The 14,276-nt window shown below is 44.1% G+C and overlaps 1 protein-coding gene across 7 annotated transcripts in view; it reads left to right on the forward strand.

Annotated features, from left to right (window-relative positions):
* The window catches only part of LOC311110577 (fibroblast growth factor receptor 2-like), a 109,663-nt gene that overhangs the window by 14,425 nt on the left and 80,962 nt on the right, over positions 1-14,276 (forward strand). For 4 of the 7 annotated variants that reach the window (XM_084153090.1, XM_084153091.1, XM_084153088.1 and 1 more), the window contains exons 3-4: positions 7,992-8,261; positions 8,862-8,936. The exons of 2 other annotated variants lie outside the window; for them this stretch is intronic. In XM_084153090.1, coding sequence (XP_084009216.1) covers positions 7,992-8,261; positions 8,862-8,936 — 345 coding nt within the window. The remainder of the gene's footprint in view (positions 1-7,991; positions 8,262-8,861; positions 8,937-14,276) is intronic. One more of the 7 variants, XM_084153092.1, reaches the window with a different exon arrangement.

The raw sequence follows: 14,276 nt of genomic DNA on the forward strand, positions 1-14,276 counted from the left end.
CCCCACCGTCAAACATGGAGGTGGAAACATTATGCTTTGGGGGTGTTTTTCTGCTAAGGGGACAGGACAACTTCACCGCATCAAAGGGACGATGGACGGGGCCATGTACCGTCAAATCTTGGGTGAGAACCTCCTTCCCTCAGCCAGGGCATTGAAAATGGGTCGTGGATGGGTATTCCAGCATGACAATGACCCAAAACACACGGCCAAGGCAACAAAGTAGTGGCTCAAGAAGAAGCACATTAAGGTCCTGGAGTAGCCTAGCCAGTCTCCAGACCTTAATCCCATAGAAAATCTGTGGAGGGAGCTGAAGGTTTGAGTTGCCAAACGTCAGACTCGAAACCTTAATGACTTGGAGAAGATCTGCAAAGAGGAGTGGGACAAAATCCCTCCTGAGATGTGTGCAAACCTAGTGGCCAACTACAAGAAACGTCTGACCTCTGTGATTGCCAACAAAGGTTTTGCCACCAAGTACTAAGTCATGTTTTGCAGAGGGGTCAAATAGTTATTTCCCTCATTAAAATGCAAATCAATTTATAACATTTTTGACATGCGTTTTTCTGGATTTTTGTTGTTGTTATTCTGTCTCTCACTGTTCAAATAAACCTACCATTAAAATTATAGACTGATCATGTCTTTGTCAGTGGGCAAACGTACAAAATCAGCAGGGGATCAAATACTTTTTTCCCTCACTGTACGTAACACATGCTCCTTGGATACTGGTACTGTTGGTGCTTAGTCTGCTCACAGATATGACAGACAGTTGGACAGATGGAGTGAGAAAGACAGATAGATAGTGTATTCTGGTGTGCGAATTGGTTGCAGCCCTTCTGCCGTAGTCACTCAGGGAGCATGATTACTTCTTGTCAGGATAGTGTGAATGAAGAGAGGAGTGAGACAGTTCCAGTCTGTCACACTTGATAGTCATGCTGATAATAACTGTCACACACACACACAGAGAGAGAGAGAGAGAGAGAGAGAGAGAGAGAGAGAGAGAGAGAGAGAGAGAGAGAGAGAGAGAGAGAGAGAGAGAGAGAGAGAGAGAGAGAGAGAGAGAGAGAGAGAGAGAGAGAGAGAGAGAGAGAGAGAGAGAGAGAGAGAGAGAGAGAGTGTAGGGAGGTGGAGATATAAAGTAACAGAAATAAAGAGAGATAGGAGGGAGGGAGAGCTGTCTGATAGAAATGGAGAGAGCTGTCTAGGAGTGAGATGAGTTCATATCATAACACATCCCCCCTGTGGTACAGGAGGAAGAGGATGAGCTGAAAAGTCTGCAGTGGTGGGTTTTAAGCCCTAACTCAGCCCTCGACTGGGATGCTGCATTATAAAACAAAGTCTGTGGCCACTTCTCCACTAGAGTCAGTGTGTTTCTATGTGGATGAAGTTAGGGAATATAGGCTGCTGTGATAAGGGAGGGAATTTGGAGTGTGGGTTAGGGAATTTGTGTGTGTGTCAGGGTTTCCGTTAGCCAGTAATTGCCAGCTTTTGGCCGATAAAGTAAATATTGTAATATTGTACTATAATATTGGGTAATATCCTGCTCGTATTTTCCCTATAAACAATGGCTTGACTTACTATTGATATTACCCTAATAAAGTTTAGAAACGTTTGTGAAGGTTTGGTATGGTGTGGCTATTATCCTATTATACTGCAGGCCTATGATATGAAGGCAGTGCGCACCGGTACTCCAACTGACTCTGACAGTTGAACTTGAGGTGAGGAAGAATGTTTTAGGCCTACCAGAGTTACTCCTATAATCTAACAATAGAATGTTTTCTTTACCAAAAATATTCTGACAGAAAATTTACAAATTAGCCTCCTCCTGTACGCCTATATCTGTATAGCAGATGCAGTAGCCTATCTGACAAGGATAAAGAAATGCATGTCGGTGTCGTAGCATGCAGCCGGCATATCTCTATCTCTCGCTCTCTGGGGCTAGACCTAAGCTTCTCTTCCTTTATACATATTATATCACCTAAGCCCATAGGCCTATGCATGCAATGCCCTGATGCATTTAGGGCTCAAATCTCCGACAGCTGAACCGTGAGGTGGACAATTATTGTTTTAGGAAAGTAAAAACCAATAAAACAATAGGCTTTAATGTTTTGCATTTGCTACACGGTTTTTGTAATATGTTATAGGCTGTTTTTTTAAGGACACGTACTGTAAATGTGGCTCATTTGGCCAATATCCCTAGTTTGTTAATGGTGCTGGCTGCTTGGGTTACGCACCCAATGCATATGGATGAACGGTACATTTCTCAAATGTCCGATAAATGAAAATCTTCCCAGTCATTTGTGGGGCGGCACATTTTCCTCACGGAAACCCTGGTGTGTGTGTTTCGAGGTGTGATGTGGAGGTCCCCATGGTTCCCATGAATGATTGGGAATCCTGAAGGTGTCATCAGGTTTAGGGATGGGATCAGGGTCAGGTCAACAGTGTCATGGGGGGAGGAAAAGGAGAGGAGGAGGGGAAGATGAGGTGAAAGAGAGGAATGAGGGAGAGGGATTCATGGAGAGGGACAGATGCACACACAGTGGAGAAGAGATATAGAACACCTCAAAGTAACACTTAAGCATGCCTTTCGAAGTGCCACCATTTGGAGTGAGGGAGCCCATCCCAGTTCCTCTTAGTTTACCCTCCATCTCTCCTTTCGTTTTCCCAACATGTCTTTTTTTACCACGTCTTTCCCCACCCCCCATTCTGGGTGTGTGTGATGCATGGTCCCTGTCATAGTATATGACCATCCCCTCTCAGTTCTGTGCATATCGGCTTTCTGTACACCCCTTCTCTCTCTTCTGTGTTAACAGACAGACAGAGAGGCCTAGCTCCCTAACTGAGGCCGAATCAGGCAACAGGCTAACACAACAGCTCTTTCCAAAGGCTTTGATCACACAATAGAGGGAAACACAGATTCAATAACTATGAAATGAAAGTACAGCCCCCGGTACTATGGAATACTAAGGTGGGGAATATAGCCCCCATCAATCAACACACACTCCTCCCCAGACCACACACACTGAGTGGTGGTGGTGGTGGGTGGAGAGGGAAAGGTACATTATTTCCGGAGTGAAGGAAAGAGAAAAATATGACAGTACCGAAACTATACCTGTGTGGGACAATGTGCCCCGGGGGGAGCGTTTAGAGCCTTGCGCACACGTTCTGGCCCGGCCGGTTGCCTGCGAGTGGAATTCACTTTCTCTTCCTGCCTAGGATGGGGGTGGCGGGGGAGGGGGATAATGTAGCACACACAATGAGGGTGGAATGTATTTAGGGAGGTGTGCTGAGGTACAGGAACGGTTGGGAAGGCCTCTGTACCTGGGGCGGCAGGTAGCCTAGCGGTTAGAGAGGAAAGCCAGCAACCAGAGGGTTGCTGCATTGAATCCTGGGTCCGGCTGGAAAAATCTGTCGGGAAATTAGCTGGCAATCGTAGGGTATCAAATCCTAGATGCTATTGCCTGCCGTTGTGCCCTTGAGCAAGGCACTTAACCTCCCACAACAACAGCTCCTTGGGCGCCCAGTGTGGCAGCCCCTGAACCTCTCCAAAAATCGGTATACTGTATGTACAGTTGAAGTCGGAAGTTTACATACACTTAGATTGGAGTCATTAAAACTCGTTTTTCAACCACCACAAATTTCTTGTTAACAAACTATAGTTTTGGCAAGTCGGTTAGGACATCTATTTTGTGCATGACACAATTAATTTTTCCAACAATTGTTTACAGACAGATTATTTCACTTATAATTCACTGTATCACAATTCCAGTGGGTCAGAAGTTTACATACACTAAGTTGACTGTGCCTTTAAACAGCTTGGAAAATTCAGGAAAATTATGTCATGCTGTTAGAAGCTTCTGATAGGCTAATTGACATCATTTGAGTCAATTGGAGGTGTATCTGTGGATGTATTTCAAGGCCTACCTTCAAACTTAGTGCCTTTGCTTGACATCATGGGAAAATCAAAAGAAATCAGCCAAGACCTCAGAAAAGAAATTGTAGACCTTCTGGTTCATCCTTGGGAGCAATTTTGAAACGCCTGAAAGTACCACATTCATCTGTACAAACAATAGTACGCAAGTATAAACACCATGGGACCACACAGCCGTCATACCGCTCAGGAAGGAGACGCGTTCTGTCTCCTAGAGATTAACGTACTTTGGTGCGAAAAGTGCAAATCAATCCCAGAACAACAGTAAAGGACCTTGTGAAGATGCTGGAGGAATCAGGTACAAAAGTATCTATATCCACAGTAAAACGAGTCCTATATCGACATAACCTGAAAGGCTGCTCAGCAAGGAAGAAGCCACTGCTCCAAAACCGCCATAAAAAAGCCAGAATATGGTTTGCAACTGCACATGGGGACAAAGATCGTACTTTTTGGAGAAATGTCCTCTGGTCTGATGAAACAAAAATATAACTGTTTGGCCATAATGACCATCGTTATGTTTGGAGGAAAAAGGGGGAACTTGCAAGCCGAAGAACACCATCCCAATCGTGAAGCACGGGGTGGCAGCATCATGCAGTGAGGGTGCTTTGCTGCAGGAGGGACTGGTGCACATCACAAAATAGATGGCATCATGAGGAAGGAAAATTATGTGGATATATTGAAGCAACATCTCAAGACATTAGTCAGGAAGTTAAAGCTTGGTCGCAAATTGGTCTTCCAAATGGACAATGACCCCAAGCATACTTCCAAAGTTGTGGCAAAATGGCTTAAGGACAACAAAGTCAAGGTATTGGAGTGGCCATCACAAAGACCTGACCTCAATCCTATAGAAAATTTGTGGGCAGAACTGAAAGAGCGTGTGCGAGCAAGGAGGCCTACAATCCTGACTCAGTTTCACCAGCTCTGTCAGGAGGAATGGGCCAAAATTCACCCAACTTATTGTGGGAAGCTTGTGGAAGGCTACCCTAAACATTTGACCCAAGTTAAACAATTTAAAGGCAATGCTACCAAATACTAATTGAGTGTATGTAAACTTCTGACCCACTGGGAATGTGATGAAAGAAATAAAAGCTGAAATAAATCATTCTGTCTACAATTATTCTGACATGTCACATTCTTAAAATAAAGTGGTGATCCTAACTGACCTAAGACAGGGAATTGTTACTAGGATTAAATGTCAGGATTTGTGAAAAACTGAGTTTAAATGTATTTGGCTAAGGTGTATGTAAACTTCCGACTTCAACTGTAAGTGTGTCTTTCGGAGGGGTTGGGTTAAACGCAGAACTAAAATGTCCTTGTGTACAACTGACCAATAAAGTAATTTTAATAAACTATGCCTCTAATTATTAGTGTACAATTAGCCAAATGTAGACAGTCAGCCAAAAGACACGTCAGACAGACACAGAACAGGAGTTTTTAATAAATGTTTTCATTGTTGTTGGGAGTTTATTTTCCCCTCAAAACCTTTTAATCTTTCCCAGCTCAGCCCCTTTCCTGAGAAAGAACACACATGCACAGACGTGCACATGCACGCACGCACACACACACGTTTTGCTCATCAATAAACAATCCAAAAATCTTGCACCTCTGCCAAGTTTTTTTATTTTTTATAATGAAGGGTTTTACTGAGTGTTGAGATCTGTAAACTATGTGTCGATCCAGAGAATCCTCTCTCTCTCTCTCTCTGTGTGTGGGGGGTCTAGCAGAGGGGTAAAGCACCGTCGCTGCTAAATCGTGGCCGCCACTGCAATTTTTTGGGGTGATGTATAGATGTATCCCCCCGCAGGAAGACCCCCGCATTCACCCACTCCCCCCAGCTAACTCTTTCCTAGGGGAAACACTTGTGTGTGTGCTTGTGTAGGCATTATGTCAGAATGTGTGGGAGAGCCTGAGGGTGACTGGGCCTGGATTCAATATACATTGCAATAATCAATTTACATTGGCATCATATTAGTGTCCATGCTCACTCATAATGCGTCCAGAGAGGTGGATTGAATCCATGCAGCAGTGGCATCGCAGAGAGGCTGCATTAGAGGTTGACACAGGAACAGGAAGTGAAGTTCTAGAGTCAAGTTTGGGACAGGATCAACAGTCCACAGGAACGGGCAGTACAGGAGGGGGGGGGTTAAGAATGTGTAATGTATGGAGCATTTCATTAAAAAAACTGTGTGTAGGCATAATATAGTTTACTTAATAAAAATCTATAAAAAAAAGAAATGGTCATTTCCCCCTCCCCTTCCGTCGGCTCACTCTCGCGCCTCTCTCCAGTTGTAGCCACTGCCAGTCACTACTTTACCTCAGATGCCAACGTATGTCAGTGAACGATGAATTGCAACGTCTCTTTGCAGCCAAGGACCCATCACTAACATTAGAGCCATTAAAAGGAAAAGGAACATTTGATAGTGGTATTTGACAACGAGGGAACAGAGTACACGGCTTGTAAAAAAGTGGCAAAGCTGCTTTACTACCAACAACGTTACCAGTCGTTTACGTATTTAACTAAACCCGAGCCATCTGAGGTAAACAGTAGGATGACCGGTAGGTTGTCAGATATGTGCGCCATTTAATCTTGTTGAGGCCAAAGGTTTCGAAATTGTGACCCAAAGTTCCATATCCATGAGTTCATCCGACTCTGGGTAAGTAGAAGGCCTGCCTTCATTGCCAAAATCACGTAATGTGGTTGTTATCAGCTGTGAGTGCAGGCAATTGTCTCGTGAGCGCCGTGCAGCAGCCAAACGGAGCAGTTACTATGGCTACACACATGCAGAGCAGGGGACAGACAGACGAGCAACTAAAGCAGGAAGTCATTCATTTGTTCTGCGTGTAAAAATTAGCACGGGACGGGATAGGAGTGATTTTTATCGGGATAGGACAGGAAAGTTCTGGGTTTATAGAACAGTTGCAGGATCAGGACAGTACTGGAAAAAAATTGACAGGACAAGACGGGACAGGAATTAATTTTCACTCCTGTGTCAACGTCTAGGAAGCATCTCAAATGGCACCCTACTTCCTATATAGTGCACTATTTTTGACCAGGGCACATAGGTCAAAAGTAGGGCTCTGGTCCCAAATGGCTCTTGTCAAAAGTAATACACTATATAGGGAATACGGTGCCGCAGCCTCAGTGTGGGCTTTAGAGTTGGTTTATTTAAAATGTATTCACCTCTAGTGGACCTAGACATGCTTCTCCACAGTAACTTACAAGGCAGAGAACACAGAACCACTTACTGTGGGATTTGGAGCTTATCCCAGAAACAGTTTTATATTATGCTCTTTGGGGTTTAAATGTTTTTGCCTTCCTTGGCCTGTAGATTTTGTGCAGGCAGAGGTTTGAGACTAGATTTACCATGGTTGTAGAGAGAGAAAGAGAAAGAGAGAGGGCAGAAAAACATAGTAGTTAAAGGTTTTCTCCTCTGTCGAAGACTCACTGTCCTAAAACAAGGAAAGGAAGAAAAAAACGTAACGAGAGCTCCCCTCTAAAACAGCTTTCACGCTTAGACCCTTTCCTGTCAGGCTTTACTCTCTGATGGATGTAGGAGATTAAAAAATATATATATATTTTCATTTTGGAGGTATCCGGTTTTCCCTGCTGTTTCACATTGGCTGCCTGGTATTTCTGCTAAAAGGGAGGGGGTCTGTCTATCTGTGTATCTGTCTGGGCACAGTGATTGGTTGTTATTCTTACAGACTCCACCTCCACACCACTGTCCACTCTCCACCCTCTGCTTTGGGACATAACTGCATGCTTTACACATGAAAATACAACCCAACACAAGATAATGTTTAGAGTGTGGCTGACTGAGGGATCCACAAGGGGTTATGGGGTTGTCATCCTAATGTATGGTTTTAAGATTAAACAATTTGGGCTTCTTCTCTCTCACTGTATCGCTCCTCTTGGCATAACATTGATTTAAGTGCATCCATGGGGTTATGTGTGTTTTTTTTTTACACTTGCTTATTTCTTCTTCCACCTTTTTCCCTGACTTTCCTCCCTCCTTTCTGTGCACAACCCTCCTCACCTTCCTCCTCCCCTTCCTTCGCTCTGCAGAGCCTCCGACCAAATACCAAATCTCTAAGCCCACCGTGTGCTCGGTGCACCCGGGGGAACTGCTGAAGCTCAGTTGCCTTCTGGCCGGGGAGGCTGGGGCCATCACCTGGACTAAGGATGGTTCCTCTCTGGGGGCCAACAACCGCACCCTGATAGAGCAGGAGGTTCTGCAGATCCGCGACGCCACTCCCAAGGACTCGGGGCTGTACGCTTGCAGCACTGTGGGTCCTCAGGGCAGCGACACGCTCTGCTTTATAGTGAATGTCACAGGTGAGTCAGGGTGCCATGAAGGAGGCAGGACAGAGAGCAACCAGATAGTCAGCCGGCCAGCCTGTCTGGGCAGGACAGGGGCCGACACAGGCAGAGTTGGCAATGGTGTAGGTTTAATAGTATGCTTTTATATGGCTCTGGTATACACATATGCCGTGTTGTGGAGAGTACAGTCAGTGTAGGCAGAGTGGATAGTCGCTGGACTGCAATGTGGCTTCAGCTACTTTACCTGTGAGGGTCCGAGTTGCACCTACATCCCTGTTCTTGAGAGGTGGTGCTGCCTTTGTAATGGTGTAGTTGGGAAATGGCCATGGAAGGGCTGTGGACTGGGTGTTTTGTTTTTATGGCTCATTTAGTTAATTTATAGTTATTGAGCTTTTCTTACATAGGTTAGTGACTCATGTAAACGTCAATATTACATCACCTGATCCTCAACACATCAGTGCACGTATGAGCATGTGCTGCAGTGAGCGTGTGTGTGTTGTAGTGGTGTGCGTGAAAGTGCGTGTGTGTGCCTAGCAGTGTGAGTGTATGTGTATGGCTGCAGCTGTCCTGAGAGGTGGCAGAGATGGCAGTAAGTAACAGTGGTCATCTCTACAGATGCCATCTCGTCTGGGGACGATGAGGACGACACAGAGCGATCGGAGGACGTGGGGGCGGACGGAGAGCAGATAAGTGAGTATGGGCATAGTATTGTGGGGACAGTGTGGGCACCAGAGGCCATGACTATTGTCTTCTGTAGTGGGGGCCTGTGGGCAATATGTGAACTCAGCAAAAAGGTTGTAGTTTTTTTGGTTGTTTTTACCCTCATTGTTAAATGATAACACTGATGTAGAACTTAGGGCAATTGATTGGACTATCGACCATGAGGTCAAATGTCATCATGACCAAAGCTCTTGACTTTTATGGCTACCTCATCTCTGTACCGCACACATACAATTATCTGTAAGATCCCTCAGTCAAGCAGTGAATTTCAAACACAGATTCAACCACAAAGACTATGGAGGTTTTCCAATACCTCACAAAGGGCACCTATTGGTAGATTGGTAAAAATAAAAGAATCACACTTTGGATGGTGTATCAATATACTCAGACACCAGTAGAGGATGCTGAGGGGAGGACGGTTTATACTGATGGCTGGAAAGGTGCCAATGGAATGGCATCAAACCATGTGTTTTATGTATTTGATACCATTCCACTAATTCTGCTCCAGTCATTACCACTAGCCCGTCCTCCACAATTAAGGTACCACCAACCTCCTGTGTCAGACACTACAAAGATAAAGGGGCCCTTCCTAACTCATTTGCCGGAGAGGAAGGAAACCACTCAGGGATTTCACCATGAGGCCAATGGTGACTTTAAAATAGTTTAATGGCTGTGATAGGAGAAAACTGAGGATGGATCAACAACATTGTAGTTACTCCACAATACTGACCTAATTGACAGAGTGAAAAGAAGGAAGTCTGTACAGAATAACAATATTCCAAAACATGCATCCTGTTTGCAACAAGGCACTAAAGTAATGCAAAAGCAATTAACTTTTTAATGAATACAAAGTGCTATGTTTAGAGCAAATCCAATACAACTCATTACTGAGTACCACTCTCCATATTTTCAAGCATAGTGGTGGCTGCATTATGTTATGGGTATGCTTGTAATAGTTAAGGACAGGGTCGTTTTTCAGGATAAAAAATAAACGGAATGGAGCTAAGCACAGGCAAAATCCTAGAGGAAAACCTGGTTCAGTCATCTTTCCACCAGACACTGGGAGATTAATTCACCTTTCAGCAGGACAATAACCTAAAACACAAGGCCAAATATACACTGGAGTTGCTTACCAAGAAGACAGAGAATATTCCTGAGTGGCTGAGTTACAGTTTTGACTTAAATACTACTTGAAATGCTATGGCAAGACCTGAAAATGGTTGTCTAGCAATGATCAACAACCAATTTGACAGAGCTTGAAAAAGTTTGAAGAATAATGGGCAAATGTTGCGCAATCCAGGTGTGGAATTCTCTTAGAGACTTACCCAGAAATACTCACAGCTGTAATCGCTGCCTAAGGTGCTTCTATAAAGTATTGACTCAGGGGTGTGAATACTTATGTAAATTAAATGTTAATATGTTTCATTTTCAATAAATAGCAAACATTTCTAAAAACATGTTTTCACTTGGTATTGTGTGTAGATGGGTGAAAAAAAAACAACGTAATCCATTCCACAAACTGTTGAATAAGTCAAGGGGTATGAATGCTTTCTGAAGGCACTGTACCTACAGGTTATGGAAAATTTGCTCTTTTAGTATTTCTCCAGTAGGTTTCCTGAAGGAAACCTCTTCTATTTTAAAGATAATAAAACAAAGACAGTATAGTAAATACTACATTAATGTCCGCAAAAACACTACACTAAATACTACAGTGTACTACACTCCGCAAAAGCACTACAGTAAATACTACAGTATAGTACAGTCCGCAAAAACACCAGTAAGTACTACAGTATACTACAATCTACAAAAACACTACCTGAATTACTATAGTATATACTAGAGTTTTCTTTTACTACAGTATTTATGTTATAGTTAATTGTAAATACTACAGTCTGCAAAAACGCTACAATGCATACTACAGTAAAGTCAGCAAAACACTACAGTGAATACTATAGTATTTATACCACAGTATACTATAGTATGCTTTTATGTGGGGAGCACCTGGGGTAGCCAGGCCGGCCGTATCTCTACCAGACCTTCTAGGCGCTCTAGGGAAGAAGAATTCCTAACATTCCTTCTGTAGCCCGAGTTTCTCAGGTTGTCAGGCCCCAAGGAGCCAGTCAGCTGGACTAATCTATTATGGAAGCTCCCATCTGGACTAGGTTAGGGACCTGATGGGGGATGGGCTTTGTGTAAGTGTGTGTGTAAGTATGTGTGTGAGTGTGTACAGTGCATTCGGAAAAGTATTCAGACCCCTTCAGTTTTTCCACATTTTGTTACGTTAGTCTTATTCTAAAATTGATTAAATAAAATAAAAATCTCATCAATCTACACACAATACCCTATAATGACAAAGCGAAAACAGGATTTTTATACATTTTTGCAAATGTATACAAAATAAAAAACTGAAATACCTAATTTATATAAGTATTCAGACCCTTTGCTATGAGGCTCGATATTGAGCTCAGGTGCATCCTGTTTCCATTGATCATCCTTGAGATGTTTCTACAACTTGATTGGAGTCCACCTGTGGTAAATTCAATTGATTGGACATGATTTGGAAAGGCACACACCTGTCTATATAAGGTCCCACAGTTGACAGTGCATGTCAGAGCAAAAACCAAGCCGTGAGGTCGAAGGAATTGTCCGTAGCGCTCCGAGACAGGATTGTGTCGAGGCACAGATCTGGAGAAGGGTACCAAAAAATGTCTGCAAGATTGAAGGTCCCCAAGAACTCAGTGGCCTCCATCATTCTTAAATGGAAGAAGTTTGGAACCACCAAAACTCTTCCTAGAGCTGGCCGCTGGGCCAAACTGAGCAATCGGGGGAGAAGGGCCTTGGTCAGGGAGGTGACCAAGAACCCAATGGTCAATCTGACAGAGCTCTAGAGTTCCTCTGTGGAGATGGGAGAACCTTCCAGAAGGACAACAATCTCTGCGGCACTCCACCAATCAGGCCTTTATGGTAGAGTTGCCAGATGGAAGCCACTCCTCAGTAAAAGGCACATGACAGCCTGCTTGGAGTTTGACAAAAGGCACCTAAAGGACTCTCAGACCAAGGGAAACAAGATTCTCTGGTCTGATGAAACCAAGATTGAACTCTTTGGCCTGAATGCCAAGCGTCACGTCTGGAGGAAACCAGGCACCATCCCTACAGTGAAGCATGGTGGTGGCAGCATAATGCTGAGGGGATGTTTTTCAGTGGCAGGGACTGGGAGACTAGTTAGGATTGAGGGAAAGATGAATGGAGCAAAGTACAGAGAGATCCATGATGAAAACCTGCTCCAGAGCGCTCAGGACTTCAGACTGGGGTGAAGGTTCACCTTCCAACAGGACAATGACCCTAAGCACATTTCTAAAAACCTGTTTTTGCTTTGTCATTATGGGGTATTGTGTGTAGATTAATGAGGGGGGAAAAAACAATTTAATTCATTTTAGAATAAGGCTGTAACATAACAAAATGTGGAAAAGGTGAAGGGGTCTGAATACTTTCAGAGTACAATGTATGTATGTATGTGTGTGTGTGTGTGTGTGTGTGTGTGTGTGTGTGTGTGTGTCACAGGGCTGAAGTGAAGATGAGGCCTTCCACATCTTGTTAAATTTTTCCATAGGCACCCTGCCTCACTGTGGGCTCAACTCCCCCCCTTTGGGCAGACTGTAATTACCTGAAATCCATTAAATACGGCGGATAGGAACTCTGCAAGGAGAGGGAAATGGAGAGGGAAAACAATAAATTATGGTGGTAATAAGCTGTTTGAAAACAAAGTAACAGCTGTTCTGGCAGCTCGGTTACATTTTCTCCTGGTGTCTTTTCTATGAATTCAAAACCCGGAATATAAAAAAAGAGTGGGGGAAGAGAAAAGGGGAAAAAAAGGGAAGGTTCAGACCTTTTAACTACAGCGTTCTGGTTTGGATCAGCACCAGCACTTCTCTGTGTACACTGTGGAGCTCTGTCCCCCTGGCCCACTTCTGGAGGGGGGGTGTGGAGGTATGGAGGGGGAAAGGAAGGAGCTGGGTTTCAGTTTCTGCCTCAGCTCCTACTCTGAACACTTTGATTCCACTTTCTAAAAAAGAGATAGAACAACAACACAATCACAACCCGGCCCCCCCAAAAAACACAGGGAGAAAGTTACGAGCTACCCACTGCCCAGCATCAGGAGGTTGACTGTGATTGGAGGAGACAAGCAAGGCCCTGCGGAAGGATCATGGTAAAAGGTTTGTTTTTCGGGGGAAGGTCAGAGTGGCTGTGGGGTTCCAGTCTACTTGGTTCTGTTGTTCTAACTCATTCTCTGGCCTGTTAAAGAGATCAACCTTAATTGCTCCCGTTTGTCTTCGTTTGACACATCTGTAGGGTACCTAGACCTTACAGTTGGTGTAGAATTTGTGGATTTGATGCCACAATTTACAAGCTTATAAATGTCTTAGAATTTGCTGCTTTGTTATGATTGTTCTACGTATATATGTAGCTCTAGTACTGTACTTTTAAATGAAAGTGTACAGTATTGGGCAAATTTGTGGATTTGATGCCCTCAAGTTACAACTTTAAGCAAGTAGTACTATAATTTGCCACTTATGTTTGTGCCTCACTTCTCATATTGAACATACAGTACATTCTTGTTCTGGAGTTACCTGAGCTAACCCCAGACTGCCACAGAGTAAACAGTGAGAGGAGCTGTCCGGATCCATAGGGCTTAAGGGTCATAGTTCACCTGAGAGAGACGAGCTCCCAACGGGGGCATACGCCACCTTAATCTGTCTGACTGTTTGTACGGCGAAGTGTTGAAAAAGAGAAGAAGATGGAGAGAGGAAGAGAGGTGAAGATGATGAGAGTGAAGGAAGACTGGCTGTACAGAAAATAAATGTTGAAAGAGAGAGAATATGGGGAGGAATAGAAGGAGGAGGTAGAGGAAGAGAGGTAGAGATCATGAGAGTGAAGGAAAGCGGCTTAAGAGAGCCTAACTAGCCTAATTATAGTGCGTTAGTTCATCCCAGAAGGAAGAGCATGGTTTACTCCTCCTATATCAAAGTATGTGTGTAATGTTCAGTTTGCATGCCAGAGACAATGATGGGAGGTGATTGACTCCAATAGTGTTCCGATTGCACTCTGGTGGACGGGAAAGGGAGAGAGGAGTGGGAAGAGAGAGCGAGGGGTGGAAAGGGAAGCCCAAGAACAAGAAGGATAAACTCCTGTCCATTCCCTCAGTGGTCAAACTGATTGAATCAAGGACAGTAGTGTCTCAAAGCCAGAGTAACCCTGGAGTGTTCCCCATGTTCCCCCTGCTCCTGTCCTAGAGATATAGGAAGTGATGGT

Source organism: Coregonus lavaretus (assembly GCF_964263955.1).
Source record: "Coregonus lavaretus genome assembly, chromosome: 36".
Lineage (NCBI taxonomy): Eukaryota > Metazoa > Chordata > Actinopteri > Salmoniformes > Salmonidae > Coregonus > Coregonus lavaretus.